This window comes from Panicum virgatum, chromosome 2N, assembly GCF_016808335.1.
Source record: "Panicum virgatum strain AP13 chromosome 2N, P.virgatum_v5, whole genome shotgun sequence".
Lineage (NCBI taxonomy): Eukaryota > Viridiplantae > Streptophyta > Magnoliopsida > Poales > Poaceae > Panicum > Panicum virgatum.
In genome coordinates, this window is record NC_053146.1 from 60,474,519 (window position 1) to 60,491,264 (window position 16,746).

General features: G+C 48.3%; 3 protein-coding genes and 1 pseudogene across 3 annotated transcripts; 1 reads left to right on the forward strand and 3 right to left on the reverse strand.

Moving 5' to 3' along the window:
• Positions 1–420: 420 nt before the first annotated feature.
• Positions 421–1,230, reverse strand: LOC120658947. The gene has a single exon (XM_039937055.1). It carries the CDS (start codon positions 1,088–1,090, stop codon positions 521–523), a length of 570 nt encoding a protein of 189 aa, XP_039792989.1. The 5' UTR covers positions 1,091–1,230; the 3' UTR covers positions 421–520.
• A 2,225-nt stretch (positions 1,231–3,455) lies between these two features.
• LOC120658949 lies at positions 3,456–4,361 on the reverse strand. Its single transcript, XM_039937056.1, has one exon. It carries the CDS (start codon positions 4,344–4,346, stop codon positions 3,675–3,677), a length of 672 nt encoding a protein of 223 aa, XP_039792990.1. The 5' UTR covers positions 4,347–4,361; the 3' UTR covers positions 3,456–3,674.
• Positions 4,362–5,730: 1,369 nt separating this feature from the next.
• LOC120660410 lies at positions 5,731–6,367 on the forward strand (annotated as a pseudogene).
• Positions 6,368–9,551: 3,184 nt separating this feature from the next.
• LOC120661544 (WAT1-related protein At5g64700-like) lies at positions 9,552–11,906 on the reverse strand. The gene is made up of 7 exons (XM_039940437.1): positions 11,660–11,906; positions 11,478–11,543; positions 11,273–11,389; positions 10,894–11,143; positions 10,628–10,786; positions 10,363–10,514; positions 9,552–10,047 (listed from the first exon to the last, which is right to left on the reverse strand). The coding sequence occupies exons 1-7, from the start codon at positions 11,830–11,832 to the stop codon at positions 9,828–9,830; spliced, it is 1,137 nt and encodes a 378-aa protein (XP_039796371.1). The 5' UTR covers positions 11,833–11,906; the 3' UTR covers positions 9,552–9,827.
• Positions 11,907–16,746: the final 4,840 nt, after the last annotated feature.

Consider the following 16,746-nt stretch of genomic DNA (forward strand, 5'->3'; position numbering starts at 1 on the left):
TGCTCGTCATGTGCGAAGCTAACAAATAGGATCGGACGACAAAAAACTCGTGTTGTGTTCGTTGACCAAGTTTTTGCACATAGCCACAAACAAAGACATGCTTAGCATTAAAATAAAAAAGACATGCTGTACACTGGTAAGCAAGTAAATAATTAATGACTGGGTCGTTTTCGGTTTAGTATGAAACTTTGTAGCTATGCGGCATCACGCCTGTCTTCTTAGTTTTGTGTGTGTTTAAGACGAAAGTTCTCTCATGACAGCAATGCGATGTTTTTCTAAGTGTTTTACTAAGTTGTGATTTTTGTTCTCTTCATATACCATCTGATGAGACAGATTCGTGTAGAGGTTGGAAGTTGTATGGTTAAATTAAAATCAAACATAGTAAATTGAAATAGCACTTGATACGTATTTTGCTGTCCCTAAAAAATCTTGTCGTTGACAGTTTCAGATCAGAGGAAGTTGTGATGTCCACACAAGCACATGTATCTGTTGAGAGATGAGCAGAACCACTGGATTACTACTACCGGCCGCCTACATGAACCGTGGAGGTGCAGTCCGACGTGGCGTTGCCCTTGGTCCAGTACACGGCGACGTCGCACACCACCTCGGAGCTCGCCCTGATCTTGAAGGTGCCCAGCACCACGGCCTTGCCGGCCACCTCCGTCGTCGTCTGGAACGGCAGCACCCCGAGGACGGCCTCGGGGATGAAGTAGGGGGTGGCCGCCACCCTGACGGTGTCCACCTCCACGGTGGCGCCGATCGTCTGCGTCGCGCGCGCGCCGATCTCCCCCGCGGGCACCACCGCCTGCCCCACGCCGTCGCCGTGGTACCGCACCACCGTCACCACGTCGCCGTACCGGAACGCCGCGTAGTTCGGGTTGTCCACGCTGACCTCCACGCGCACGGTGATGTTGAGGACCGGCGGGAGGACGTTGATCGCCTTGACCTTCGTGTCCAACACCGTCGCCACCACCTTGGGCGACCGCGGCCGGAACACGGTGAAGAAGAGCGCCACGAAGACGACGGCGAGGACGAGGATCACGGCCACCAGCACGCCGCAGCAAATCAGGGCGGGCTTGTTCCTCTTCATCTCGGCCGCGCCGCCGTCGATTGATCGACTGATGATTCGCCCGCAGCCGAAGAGGAGGAATGGCGATGGATCGACTCGTGATGGGTTCTTGGTTCTTGGTTTTGGGGGTCGATGGGGCCGCTCCGGCTAGAGGTGGAGGAGAGAGCGGCCATATGTAACACCCAAAGTTTCATAGGAATTTCAGATACTCTTGTTTCTTTAGGGCCTGGCGCTTTGCTCACTGGTGTTCTTTTGATTATTGTTATAGGATGTGAGCCGCCCGGTGATCAAGTCGTCGTCTCTCCCAGCTCAGGAGAATGGTAAAAGAATGGCATGAAGATTGGAGACTAGCTAGTGTTCTGATATTTGTTTTTGCTATGGTAACATACTTGCATTATTATTGACAATTTGAGTGGGGGTTTAGGAAACTTAATTTCACTCCATATTCTGATGCAAAATTGATGTAATTCAATTAGTTTTGATTACTGTAGGTCAAACAAACAAACTTGTTTAGTTTTGGCTATCAATACATGAAGAATTGCGTAGATTGGAAATGAAGTTCATGTGCTTGTTTTATATGAGTTGAACTATTATTATCTGTGAACATTGTGCCAAATCGCTCAGTTTGAAAGATGTCTTAATTATTAAAAGGTCCATTCGGAACACGGAAAACTCAGTCCTTGGAGTATTTGAAGTTGGTAGGAATATCAAGATTCACATTTTCCCGATTGGGCTCAAGCATCTTGTTCATGGATCCTTTATTCGATTTTGCAAAAAAAAAATTACCTGACAGATAAATGGGATGTGATGGGGGGCTGATCTTCTAGAGGAAGCAAGGAAATGAACTCCCCATATGTATCACTTTACATGTTGTCACTGTCACCGCTGCATTCCATCGCTGGTTATGCTTTCACCCCCTTGTTTACCCACTCGTTCTTGTCCCTAGCTTGTGCTTGTCCGGCGAGACGGAGAAGTACTCGAGCCATTTTTTTTTTTGGACTTGTCTGATTTCGTTACAACACTTGCAGAATTTGGATTGCCGACGCCGACGCGCGGCAGAGCAGAGCAGACAGCAGAGCACAGGGAAATTTCAACGGCGACATTGTCCTTGCCCCTGCGCTTCTTTTTATTTCGAAGAGATTGAGGTGCTCCCGTAGCTTTCCATCTAGAAGAACCAGCGTCTGCGTTCAGCGTTCGTGTTTTGGCTCATATGAAGCCTGCCAACTGAGCCTTGTTTCTTGTGGTGGAACCTGCTCACCAAGTTCTTAACTCGGCACTAGCGCTCGTATTTTTCTAGATTTATTTTAAGATTTAACCGGCGCTATTCTTTCAGCGGTAGGCAACGTACCCGTCGATAGCGAGGCGCCAGTGGTGACTTCATCAATCTCGAGAATTCGCCGACTCAGTCTCTCGAAGCTGCTCGTAAAAGTAGAGTTGCGTGCGTATATTCATAGGGTTGAGTGTGCGTACGTTTGTGAGCATATACTTTTGTACTGTATTTTGTAAAAAAAAATTAAACATTGCAACTAAAAAAATAAATTAATTGCGGCAGCGACGATGAGTGATACATGGGGATGAAATTCACTAAGAGTAGCCATGTCGATTGCAGCAATCACAACAAATTATGCTTTAGCTTCTAAAGATTTGACTATGATCAACAACAAATGGAAGAAGCTGGCGGAGGGGTTCCTGATGATCAATGTTGATGGATCATTTGTAGAGACCACCGGGGATGGTAGTACTGGTGCAATCATAAGAGATGCCTCAGGAGGTTTCATCGCCGCTTCTTATAGCCATATATCTCATGTATTAGATGCCACCATGGCGGAAGCCTTTGCTTTGAGAGATGGATTCGTATTGGCACAACAGATTGGTTCCAATCGCGTGCAAATCCAAGCGGGCTGTATGGATGTGGTTGATACAATGCTTGATGGAGGTTTCTCAGCTACGCCTTCGGCGGCTATTTATGAGGAATGCAATCAACTAAGGAAGGATTTTGTTGTAATTTCGATTACCCATTGTAACAGGGACAGTAATTCAGTAGCTCATGAGCTAGCTAGGCAAGCATTGTTAGAGAAAAGCTCTTGTGTGTGGTTAGATGACCCCAGCATCTATTTGACAGTTATACTTGTAAACGATGTAACTATTGTGTTCAATCAATAAAACTTGCCGAATGGCTTAACCTAGAGAGAGAGAGAGAGAGAGATTATAGGTTCTGGTGGCAAAGAGCTTTGTGTGGGCCGAGGCGCTGACCTTCAAAGACCAGAAGTAAAGCTGGGCCGCCCCTCTCACTTCTGGGTGGGCTCTCAGAAGACCTTGCAACGTGTAATCCTAGGCCCGGCCCATTACTTGCCGTTTTCCGTTAACCAAACAGCTGATCTTAACACTCAAACTGTCAAACAGCTACAAATCGGTAGCATGTCTGCATGTGTTATAACACTCCAATTTTATTCTAAAAAAAACACTCCAAATTTACTGAGAGAAAACAGAGCTCACAAATCTCCCGTAAAAACTACTAGATTGCTGAAATTTTACTGCATAGAGTACTCCTCGTAAATCATAGCGGCCGCGCGCCACAAGCAAATCACCCAACCAGGCGTCCGGCCTACTCGTGCTCGTGCTCGTGCTCGTGCGCATACCCTGCCGCCGGGAACCCTTCGCCGGCGGCCGCCGCCCGGGCCCCGGCGCGCACGGTGGAGGCGCACCGCGAGCTGCTCTCGCCGTGGAACACGTACATGCGGACGAAGCAGACCACCTCGACGGCGACGGGCACCTCGAAGGCGCGCAGCACCAGCGCCTTGCCCACCACCCGCACCACCGCCACGAACGGCAGCACGCCCGCCACGGCGTCGGACGCGAAGTGCGGGTTCTCGGCCACCTTCACGCCGTCGACCACCGTGGCCGGCTCCACCCGCGCCGTCGACCGCCCGCCGATCTCGCCGGCGGGCACCAGCGTCTGCCCGACGGGCGCGCCGTGGTAGGTCACCGCGCCCACCGACGCGCCGTACCGGAACGGCGAGTTGCTCGGGTTGGCCACCACCACGTGCACGCCCACGGAGACCCGCAGGGACGGGTGCGGGAGGAGCGCGAACTCGTCGATGCTCACGTCCACGGGCGTCGCCACCACGCGCGGCGGCCGCGGGCGGTAGCGGAAGTAGAAGGCGAGGGCCAGCGCGCCCAGGATGAGCAGCACGGCCAGCGCCACGCAGCACGCCGTGCAGTGCGCCTTCCTCCTCGCGAGAAATCCCTTCTTCCCCTTCTTGGCTTCCTCCGCCATCTCCGCCTCGCTAGATCGGCCGGTCTGTGCATGCAATGTGATCGATCTGATAGTTATATCTGACGGGCGATTTGTTTGGTACCCCCAAGAATGCCTCAGCGCTGCTGGTTAGCGATCGGCCGGGCGCTTGCTTGTTCATCGGGTTTGGGCTTGGTGGTTTGGAAATCCGTGTCCATGCATGCATTTCAGAATTCAGAACTGGTTGCTGGTGAAGACGCCGCTAGCTTTTATCCATCTACTGAGGCTAAATTGTGCGCATGAACCGTTAAGCACGGTACGTACCGAGTGGTTCGTTGCCTTTGTGATGTCCCTAAAACAGAAGTGAAGTACAGTGGAGGATTTTGGGTGCTTCTTTTCCCCCTTCTGATTGTGTTGATGTAATTTCAGTAGGTAGGTTTATATTTTAGAGTAATCGCACTAGGTTGGGGTTTAGACAATTGGTTGGTTTATCAATTATATCAATAATAGCCTAGGGATACAAGGTCCACTTGCTCTGGGTCATTACTGATTAGATCGACCCACAAGTTGTAAAAAATGAACTAAAATGGAATTTCACGTGATTAATTTAAGAGAAGAAATACATGAAATTAATCTAGGAAACATCATTGGTTATCCACTTACATCCTTCATATATCACTTGCATGCATGGCTATCCCAATATGGGTTGGTTATTTTTTAGATAAGGAATATGAATATCCCGGCTTCTATATCAAAATGATATATCCAGCCATTATTATAAGTCACAGTTCACTAGTAAATGGAAAACAGATTACAAGCACAACCTATTACTAAACTGCCACCCATTCCTTGCGAAGATTTACATTGCAGTTGACTCTAAAACCTAGCAAACAGTTGATATAATATCACTGTTCTCCTCCTTTTGCAGTGGCATCCACATTCTGGTTAGGTATGTCGCCCTGAAAAGGATATGTAAACAAGTTTGTTTTTGAGACTTATGGAAAACAATATCATATGGGTTGGTTATTTGTAAACTCTTAATTAGATGTTGTCTTGTACTCTTATTCATCTTCATTTTAGGATCCCTCCATTTCACTAGAACATTTGGCGCCCGAAGCGGCAGCAGAGAGGAGGAGCAGCGGCGGGGAGGGGCGATAGAGGGAGGATGGGAGGGAAGGAGGCGAGGAGAGAGAGAGAGAGAGAGAGAGAGAGAGAGGCCAATGTGTGGCCACGCAACCCACGCCTTCCTTCATTTGCCTCCGCCGCCCCTCCATGTCCCCATAGATCAGGTCAACCCTACCCCACAACGCTCATGCTCACGCTGCCTCCCCCTCCCTTCCTGACCGTGCACCGGAAATTGGTTGTGAATTGTCTGGCGGCTCTAGCTTGCCGCGGAGGGATGAGGAGCAGCTTCCCGGTCGCCACGATGGCGAAGTGTTGCATCCTCATCGAGTTCCTCCGCACATTTGAGCACCATTGCAGGGCGCATACAGCTCCGCATCCGCATGCTCCCGATCCAGGCGAGCCCATGCAGCTAGCGCTTCCTTCTGTGATAGCACCTCGATAGCCGTGATTGACGCGGTCATGCTCCTCGCCGTCATCACCACGCTCGGATTCCTCGTGATCACATACCTCAAACTGCTGCTCATCGAGGTGGGCACGCTGCTCCACCCCATCGTGTCGTGCCTCTCGGCCGGCACCTTCATCAGGGCCGTGGTCGCCGTGGCAGCGACCGGCATCGCGTGGAGTTGATGGGCCACACGCGCACAAGTGCGGGAAGTCCAGGTCCAGGGTCCTCAGGAAGCCCGTGGAGTTCGACATCCAGCTCAAGATGGAGGAGTACGTGCATGGATACCACGAGCCCGCCGCGTAATTGGCGCTGCTCGCGGCGGCGGGCGCACCCCGTCGGGCTCGGGGATGAACAGCGGGAGCTAGAGGCCGAGGTCCACTAGATGGCGCCGCCCAACTGCCGCTCCGTGCTCATCTCTCACGGGCCCTGTGGCTGCCCCAAGGGCCGCATGATGGTCTAGGGCACCAAGAAGGTTCGTCGGATCAAGGAGTGAACAGGGGAAAAGGAAAGGGTGGTTTGTCGTGCCAAGAAGGTTCGGCATGTAGGTAGAGAGCAGAGAGGGAGAGAGGGCAGTGGCTGGGAGCAGGAGAGGGACGGACAGACAACCATGTGCCTACACCGGCCTGCGCCCCCTCCCTTCGAGCCGCACCCCGTGCCGAATCTGAATCCAGTGGGAGGTGGCGGCGACAGCAGAGAGTAGGAGCGCCGGCGGGGAGGGGAGACGGAGGCAGCATAGAGGGAGAAGGTGAGGCGAGACAGCGGCGAGGTGGAGAGAGCAGAGAGGGAGGGAGAGGGCAGCGGCAAGGAGCAAGATGGGGAGGGATAGGGTGCCGGGGAGCTGGGAAGAGAGTCAGGAGGTCAGGGTTCGGGGCTGTGGGAGGGGTTAATGAAAAGGTACCTGGGGAGGGAGTTATAAACAAGATAACATTATCGAATTTCTCTTTGAGGTACTGCATGCAAAATATACGAATGTGGTCTTGTAAGGTCCAAACGAGCTAAGTTTAATTGCGGTTTATAGAAATTTGGAGAGTCTTTTTTGCAAAATAGCCAAAATCCAGGGTGAAACCACACGTGTCCTGCATCTCCTTTTCCCCGTGAAGCGCGAAGGGGAGGGCATGGCTCAGAAACTTCAGTCAAGCTGATATCGTGTTTAGAACGCAGGCTTTCTACTGATAACCCATAAATAGAAATCCTACGATATTCCTACACTGGGAATGGGACGTCGTCCATCCTCCACCCACTCGAAGCTGCTTGTAAAACCGTCGGATGTGCAAAGCTTGCTAACGCATGCCCAAAAGGCTACTAGTGATTTACTGTCATCAGGTAATGACAGTCACTTAAGCGACTTGCTCGATCGGCCGTGCTTGGAAGGTTTTTCGTGCTACTCCCTCCGTTCAAAATTATAAGTCATTCCAAAAATCTTAAAGAGTCAAACCATCTCAAAGTTTGACCAAAATTATCGAGAGAAACACAAAGATTTGTGACATCAAATAGATATACTATGAAAATATAGCTAACAAAGAATCCAATCTTACTATTACTAATTAGAGGCTCTTTTGGAGCCTTCACATGAAGCCACCTAGGATACTAGGTGGACACTTTGAAAAAATAGAGAAATTCTATAAATTCTTACAAAAATTAGAAACATCCAGCCATCAATCTAAAATTACAAAAAATATAATAACCATCGGATCTGTTATCTTTCCTAATAAATTATCCACCACTGCCATTATAAAAATAGACTAAAGTAACCCACTAAACATGTATCTAAATTACTCACCTCTGTCATTATAAAAAAATATAAAATAACTCATAATCTTTATGTAAATTACCCACCTATGTTGTTATAAAAATAATACAAATACCCCCTAAATTTGCATATAAATTATCCAATTATGTCATTATTATTACAAATTTAATTACTCATAAATCTGAATCTAATTATATAATTAGAATAATATATTAAAGTGCACTAATATAAAATTCTAAAATTACTATTTCTATCATTATTAATATATTATTTATATCATTATTTATATAAAAATACTACCCACGATATATGTCACCGTATGTTCATGTATGATGGAAGATATAAGAATATCAATTCACAAACAAATAGTTCAACTAAACATATATTAAATACATATGGAGGTGCACAAAATGAAATGTATTGTAACTAAATAATAAAAATATATATTTTATAGTATGTGTTAGAATATTTAATAGATGAAAAGGGCCTGAGATATAATTATTGATCTTATTTTATATTAGTTCTAATTAGCCCGTGCGGAGCACGGTTTGATAGACTAGTAATACTTAATTGGTATCATAAATGTTATTATTTTGTTATATAAATTTGGTCAAATTTAAAAAATTTTGACTCTCTAAATTTTTTTAAATGACTTGGAATTTGGAACAGAGGAGTACCATCACGTTCACGTCCAAAAAAAAATGAAAAGGGCCGCCACAGAAACAAATAGCCGTTGGTTAGCACCGACGACAACCACCAGCAGTCCAGCACTTTCACTGCACGGCACTCATGTGATGAGGCGTGACAAGACGTGGGTGGGTGTCAAACTGCCAATGCGTCTCAGATGACGATTTGGTTGGGCCGTGTTTCTGATTGGCTCTAGGACAAGTTGTTGGGCTTGACGGTCATTGCAGCCCATGCCAAGTAAAAAGGGAAAGGGACATGAGCTGTGGTGAACATGTGACGGTAGTCAAAGGTTGTGACGATCATGATCTTAATTTCGTAGCCTGATTTCTCACTTGAAATGATCGAATCGCGTAATCCTGTCATATTTTAAAACATACAAAGGATTTGTATCTATAAGAAAGAAAAGTCTGTGTTGTTGATTTGATGTATGTAATTAATATTTAAAGTTGAGTGCACTTATTGGCGTCAAGTTTAGTTCAAACTGACTTTAAACGTTTATTTAGCCATACATAGATCAATCATTGAAAGGTCAGACGTACATTAATAACTACATCACCTAACATATCATAGCATGTAAATAGTAAATGAAAATCAGGCTAAGCTAGTTACTCACATACATATTTTCTTTGTCAGAATCAGGGTCACATGCTTAAGTTTGAGTGTGTTTGGTTTTTATGTAATAAACAACTATTTGTAAGACTCTGTTGCTTGCTTCCTTCTTATATGTCATAGCAGTACGTTGCTGCTTCCTTTTTTTTTAAAAAAAAAAGATTGCATGTGTGTGTTTCACAAAAAAAAAATCCTACATGCAGGACCGCCATGGTCCTATATGGCTATATATGAGATCAACATCCATGTGGATTATTGATCAGTATCATTCAGGTTTCACGGGACCATGTATTCATCATATATAGGATTCTAAGATAACTACCGGGATCCTGAAAACCTTGCTTGGAGTAGCCTTTTGTTATTTGATAGAAATAAAGATATGCCCTAGCAGATTATGCAGTCTGCACAATCCATTTCTTTTTTTTTATATATGTATAAAAAGGTGTCCCCCATATGGACACTCCTTTTTTTTCCCATGTCGATCGGAACCACTGATCGAACCCTGGCCAATCACAATTTATTTCTAAGCTAAAAATAGATTATTCTTCCTCTAAAGAAAATTAAAGTAGATTCTTTGATTGCAAGAAAAAATAACTTTATGAATAAATATGCTCACTTTTCTGCACCATTATAGAATCAACCATCACTTGGAAATTAACTTGATGTGATGCATATCTCAGTGCAAATTTACACAAACAAGTAACCGGTTGTGCACACACAACTACACGTAGGGCGCTGAGCAGCCGAAGAATCTCTTTCAGACAGCAGGACACATCGATCAGCGTCTGATCTTTCCTGCCCGCATCCTTTCTTCAGTGATCACACAAGCACCGGTCGAAGGCCCGCCACGCCGGCCGGCCGTGATCGGCAGATCGCATTCGCGCATGATCCGCACGGACGCGTGTCATCAGACTTTGGCCGCCGCGTCGACGTCGCGCGGCGTCCCGGCGGCGTCCCCCTCCTCCTCCTCCGTCTCCCCGTCCGCCGGCTGCACGGACGCCGTATTCTTCTCCACGTCGCCGTCGCCGCCGCTGCCGTCCCTGCCGCCCGCCGCTTGCTTCTCCTCCCTGCTCTTGCCCCACAGCACGTTGTAGAGGCCGGCGACGAGGAGGACGCTGCCGATAATGCTGCACCCACAGCACACAGTAGATGAGGATCGAATGAGATGAGCCGTTTAGCTTGGATTGGAAGCTAAAGCTTGAGAAGACAGTGACGTGACTGAAGGGATAATCAGCTCGATCTGTTCACTGTTGGGTCGCCGGCCGGCGGGACCCCGACTGAGCGGCGCGCTGCCCGCCATTGGCTGTGAGTCTGTGACCTCGACACGGCGCCACTTGCGGGCCGGGCGCCGTGCACAAGTCAAAAGGGAGGGAGACACGAGCGGATGGTTTTCCATCGCCGGTGACGTGGTTGGTAATCAATGCGACGTGACGTGGCGTTACCTTCCCAGGCTGACGTCCTCGCCCAGCAGGAACGAGGCGATGGCCATGGTGAAGACGAGGCTCAGCGGCATCGACATGGACAGGAACACCGGGCCCTTCTTCTCGATCACCCAGATCTGCAGGTAGTACGAGATCGCCGCCACGACGATGCCCTGCGACGAACACGCAGCGTAGTAACATAAGCATCGCCCCATAGCCGAGGAAGAAGCCGCCTGATCGATCAGTTTACCAATCTGACGGCCCGGTGATGTGCATATGTTTTTACCGTGAAGAGGACCCCGGCGAGGCTGACGGCGCCGGCGAGCTTCCACCGCGAGAAGTCCCTCTCGAGGACGAGCGCGACGGCGAACGACTGGACGCTCGCGAACACGCACTGCAGCGTCGTGTTCAGGAGCTTGGAAGGGTACTCCAGCAGCAAGGGTCCCTGAGGCACGGCCGGCCGGGAGCATTACTACTATAGTACGGCTGCGAAAGTTCAGGCACCGACCTTACCTGAACATTATAAACAGGAGGACAGATCTCGATTCGTACCTGCTTGACTGTCCAGAAAGACCAAATCACGACGGACGTTGTCATCAGGAAGATCCCCAGCGCCCACTCCTGATTGGAATGCGCGTGCGCGGCGGCGGCGCCGGCGTGGTGCTTGAGGAGCTGGTGGTGGTTCATGGACTTGAGCTCGGGGCCCTGGTACAGCGCCAGCACGATGACGCCGCCGACGCAGAGGAGTATCCCGGAGGCCTTGGCTATGCCATGGACGCTCCTAAGCTTCAGGGTCTCCATCCTGTGTCGTGTAAACGGAAGAATAATGTTCAGTGCAGTTGCCTAATTCTAATTGTCGGTCGGTACTGAAACCGCACAAGTGTCTGAAGAAAGCAATCACGGGCTCTTGATTGGGATCGAGTTCTGTGACCTGAACATGACGGCCAAGATGAAGGCGACCACCGGCACGATGTTGAAGATGGCCGATGAAGAGGTGGCTGAAGCGTATTTCAGGCCAATGCAGTACAAGTTGATCGTTCCTGCCATCCTGAGCAACAGACCGCAATCGGCGTGGTGTTTCAGGAACAAGAACAGAAAATTAGCAGCTATATGCTTCAGTTGAAGCACGAACATACCCGTAGAAGGCGTGAGCAAAGATCTTGAGAGAGAGCTTCAAGTTCAGCGGTGGCGCCTGTCGCTTCCTGCAAACGTAGAACACCAGATGAGCTACTCGGTCATTCATGGTAAGTTGGTAACTTGCAGCAAGCAAGCACACGCATGCATGACTGATGGGTCGATCGGTCCATCGAATGGGTACCTGATTTCCAGGGAGGCGAAAGGCAACAGGAAGATGGCGGCGACGGCGTGCCGGTAGAAGACGAAGACCGTGGTGCTCGTGCCCTCGTTGAAGGAGGCCTTGGTGAGGATGTGCATGCCGGCATAGATCAGCCGGATGAGCAACACCGTGGCGTACACCTTGCTGCAGCCCATGGTGCAGTGGCTGCCTAGAAGAGACGATGGATGGTGTTTCAGCTAGTACTGTTGTGCGCCTGTCTCTTAGCTGAGCTCCCACCCCTATATATACGCGATCACTACTAGAATTCCTCAGTTTCCTACTGCTTTTTCTGTCCCTACAAAAGTTTTAGATATTCTAGGGATGACTTCATCCCTATAACAAATCCGTAGGGAAACGTTGACAGTCCCTAGGAAACCGGTGGTTTTGCAGGAGAAACCGAGGAGATATTCCTGTTAGTGCCATAGGGCATGCCTTCCTTTCCTGTCAATTTGGTCGTAGGAATACATCCCTAAGAAATACATGTACTACTGTTTTTACTCTTTTGCCATAGGGAAATTGGGGAGTTCTAGTAGTGCGACGGGCAACCACCTAGACAGTTTGTGTGAACCGCTAAGACTGCACCAATGAAAAGGCTAAAGCGATCGACATGAAAGAAATGAAGCTGAACAGCTGAAAGTTCCCTGCATGTTCATGCATGCAATTCGGATAACAACAATTTCGAGTAGTGTCCTTAAAAAAACAATTTCGAGTAGCACAGTGATCGAGTTTATGGGCATTATTTTTTTGAAACGATGAAGTTTTTTTTTGTTGCAAAGTTCAGGTTAGCATTGGAAGATAGATCTGCTTTTTAGACAATCGACAAGAATAATTCTTAAGGGAAAAAAGGCTGAACCTTAATTGGCCAAGTGGTCGTGTTTAACAGGGCAAAAAGAGTAGTGCGCTGGCCACAGATGAATAACCTGCCACTTGAATAAGCAGCACGGAAGTTTGTTGGATAAAGGCCTGTGTTTGGGGACCTTGTTTACGGAAAGCTGTTCATGGGAGAAACTTCCTTGAACTCTTGATCATAGCATTTTTTTTTTGTTAAAACAGCACCACACGTGCGTCGCCACGAAATTGGTTACGATTTTTTTTCGAGGGCGTACTGACGACTTGTGTCTACAAGAGGCCTTGAGTTCAAAGTCCCTTTTTCTTACTTAATTAGCCAATCATGCATTCAAGGTAAATCTTCACCACCTTCTTCTATTGACCTAAACCTGTCAATCCACTGTACTTGGAACTGAATATCATGCATTCAGGGTAAATCTTCACCACCTTCTTCTTTGACCTAAGCATCTTCAAGAGTGCCCGAAATACACTTCCAAAAACCATTTAGGAATAAACAAGAAACAGTGCTCAAATTGGATTGCAATTTATTCGCATTGCCCAATCCTTGCAGCAACCGAGTCCAAATTTCCGCCAGCAGTTCGCACTCCCAATACCAGATGCCCGGCTATTTTCTGTTCGCACCACGTGATTCCACTACAACACAAATCTAATTTAGAGACACTTTTGTATAGATATTTTATAATTTGTCTTTACAAATATGTCATAATATATTGTAAAGACACTTTTTGTGGCACTTTAGAAAGCGTCACATGTATTAAGACACTATTTGAGGCATTTTAAATCGTAGAGATATTTTTTTAAGTCGTTTCATAAAATGTCAATACATAGTATTAGAGGCAAGTTTGAGACACTTTAATTTTTGACCTTAGCCTCATAGAGGCATATGTTTGAGTCATTCCTTTTAATATCTTGAGATACTATTTAGATCATTGAGGTACATTATTGAATACTCATAAGAATTATTCTAAGTATCCTTTGCTACGCCCCATTTTTTCTGTAGCCTATCAGCCACAGACTGCAATCGAAACTCATCCAATCGCAGCGGCGCTTCCTTCTTCTTCCTCTGGTCTGCATCCTGCTCCCCAAGCCTTCCCTGCCTCCGGCGGCGCTTCCGCCGTCACGCTAACCTTTCTCTACGCCGTGCCACCTTCTCCTCACCCCTGCTGCCGGCCACCGCTGGCTACCGCGCACCGAGGATCCTACCCCAGCCGACCGGCGGCTCCTCTAGGGCCGCTGGCCATGGAAATCCCAGCAACCCTGAACCCTAAGGTTCGCCGCCGCCCTCCACCGCCCGACCGCCGGCGACCTCGCTGGAGGTTGCTCCCCCCCCCATCTACCACCCCTCCCCCTCCCCAAGCTCCAACCGCTGCTAACCTAAATGGAGAAGATGAACAGGAGTGACGGCGCGCGCGATGAATACCTTTCACCCTCCCTGAGCGAAGCCACCTACCAACATTGTTAGAGTGTGCAGTGAAATCGAACCCAGCCCGCTATCCTCACGAGCTAGCACCCTACCAGACCTAGGTCCACCCGAGCCCAACCAACCAAAACCGTAGGGCTAACTCAACCCAAAAGACTAGCCTGATAGGTGAGGGCTGCCCCACCATATATGTTGTGCTCTCCCATATAAATTTTCGATGTGAGATTAAATCTAACATTCATGAAATTTGGACTAAAAGGTGTATCTTTATTCAATGAACAGACCAAAATTTTGAGCAAACAACAATTTTGATCCTAAATATCATGCATTCAGGGTAAATCTTCACCACCTTCTTCTTTAACCTAAGCATTTCCAAGAGTGCCCGAAATACACTTCCAAAAATCATTTAGGAATAAGAAAGAAAAAAAACATACCTCCAACTGTGCCCAAACTAGGTTGCAATTTATTCGCGCTGCCCAATCCTTGCGGCTACCGAAGCCAAACTTCCGCTGGCGGTTCGCGCTCCCAATACCAGATGCCCGCCTATTTTCTCTTCGCACCGTGTGATTCCTTTGCTATGCCCCATTTTTATGTAGTCCATCAACTGCAGACTGTGATAGGAACTCATCCAATCACAGCTGCGCTTCCTTCTTCTTCCTCCGGTCCACATCTTGCTCCCCAGCCTTCCCCTACCTTCCTGGCTCTAGCGGCGCCTCCGCTATCACGCTAACCTTTCTCGCCGCCACGCCACCTTCTCCCCACGCCCACCGCTGGTCACCGCACACCGAGGATCCTACCCCGCCCGCCAGGCAGTGGGACCGCCGCCCTCCTCCGGGGCCGCCGAACCCTAAGGTTTGCCGCCGCCCTCCACCCCCCTCCCATCGACAGCCGACGGCCTCGCCGGCGGTCGCTCCCCCCACCTACCACCCCCTCCCCCTCCCCAAGCTCCTATTGCCACTAACCTCAATGGAGAAGATGAAGAGGAGCGACGGTGCACGATGAATAGGTTTCACCCTCTGCTCTCTCACACCAAGCTTACGTCCTGTCTGTTCTCCATCCTCACGCAGATGGCCATCCCTGGCAGGCGCCGCTCCATGACGTGCACAAGCATCACAGGAAGCAGGGAGAGGAATTTTGTTTTCTCAAAGGGTTATTTAGATTCATACCATTACAACTTTCACCATCTGAAGATCTGCCATTAAAATTCATAAAATAGGAAATCTGCCATTACAACTCTTGGGTTAGCTGAAACTTGCCATTTTGTACGCCATCCGCGACCTGTGGCCCACTTGCAGATGAGTACAGGGATACATATTTTCATATCAACCTATTTGCCCCTGGACCAAATGGATAAGACTCTCGGGCGAGTGGATGGGGAACGGCTCATTTCCACCTGAGGAGCTGACGAACCCTAACAGCAACGGCGCGACGGCCACGGCCACGGCGGTGACGGCGACAGCACGCGATAGTCAAGGGAGCAACGAAGGGTGGTGGCGGCTGTCGATGGAGGCCGCGTGATGCATAGGAAGGCTTCCACGATGGAAGGCGGTGAGAACAGGTACGATGCCAAATCCTCCTCATCTCTGACTTCGCGGTAGGATCGATTCAATCGATTTGCTGGGGGTTGGCGGCATGACTGTGTTCGGTAGGATAGTTTTGGGGAGAATGGCGGCTTGACTGTGTTCGGTGGGATAGATTTGGGATTTGCGGCATGACATGACTGTGTTCGGTAGAATCGATTTGCGGCATGACTGTGTTTGGTAGGGTCGATTTGAGCAGAATGTTTGACTTGATTTTTTTCTTAGGCTTGGCTTCTTCTTGCTAGAGATTAAGGTTGAAGGTTTCCCCACAACGGACTTTTTGGGTAGGAAATCGTACTCAAAGGGGACGATGATTAAGTGGGATGTGGAGATAGGGTCTTTTTCTCTTGACTTGTTGCTGGAGAGTTTAAGTAAGGAGGTGAAATGGGCACCAAATCAGGTTCCCACTGTTTGGTTTCTTGACAAAAGATGTGGCGAGGATGTCAGACTTGCTTCTGAAAGCCAAATGACTAATTTGTTTGAAATGTACAAGTCTGAGATGTCCTGCCGGGTGATTGTATCAATTTTTGACAAAGATGTTATTGCTGAACACGAGTATGACACACTAGTTCCTCTTTGTGTGCTGCCACTAGATGACGTTAGTTTGGATATGCATGACATTCATACACAATATGCATATGCACCTGTGAATCACAATGAACCCCATGAATCTATAGTCACCCAAGGTGGGGGAGTGTCTGCATCCAAGGAAGCAGATTCTAAAGGGCCTGCAGATATGGACGCAGATGCCTTTGAGCCTGATCGTGAGCCTGACTTATTTGACAGTGACGAAGAGTACGTCGGTGTGAATGATGAACACCTATATATGACAGAAGCACATGCACAGGCACATAGGCAGCCACATGAGAATGCACATCCCTAAGAAGAAGAAGTCCCCCAAGAAGAAGAAGACACCTGTGAAGAAGAAGTAGATGATGGCAGAGAGTGCACCTCCACCAAGTGTTGTGAGAAGCCTTAAAGATTGGCTAGGATTCTAGAGCACAGCCATGTTCAGCTGTTAGTTTGGTGCTACTTAGTATGTGAACCATTTCTACTTAGGATGTCTGCTGAACATCTATGTCGGTTTGGTGCTATTTACTCTGTTTATGAACGATGTCTGTTATTTTGGTACAATGTGTATGTGAACCATGTTTTTGTCAGTTTGGAAGAACTATGTTTCTGTCAGCTATATGTATGCCATGTTGGAACCATGTTTCTTT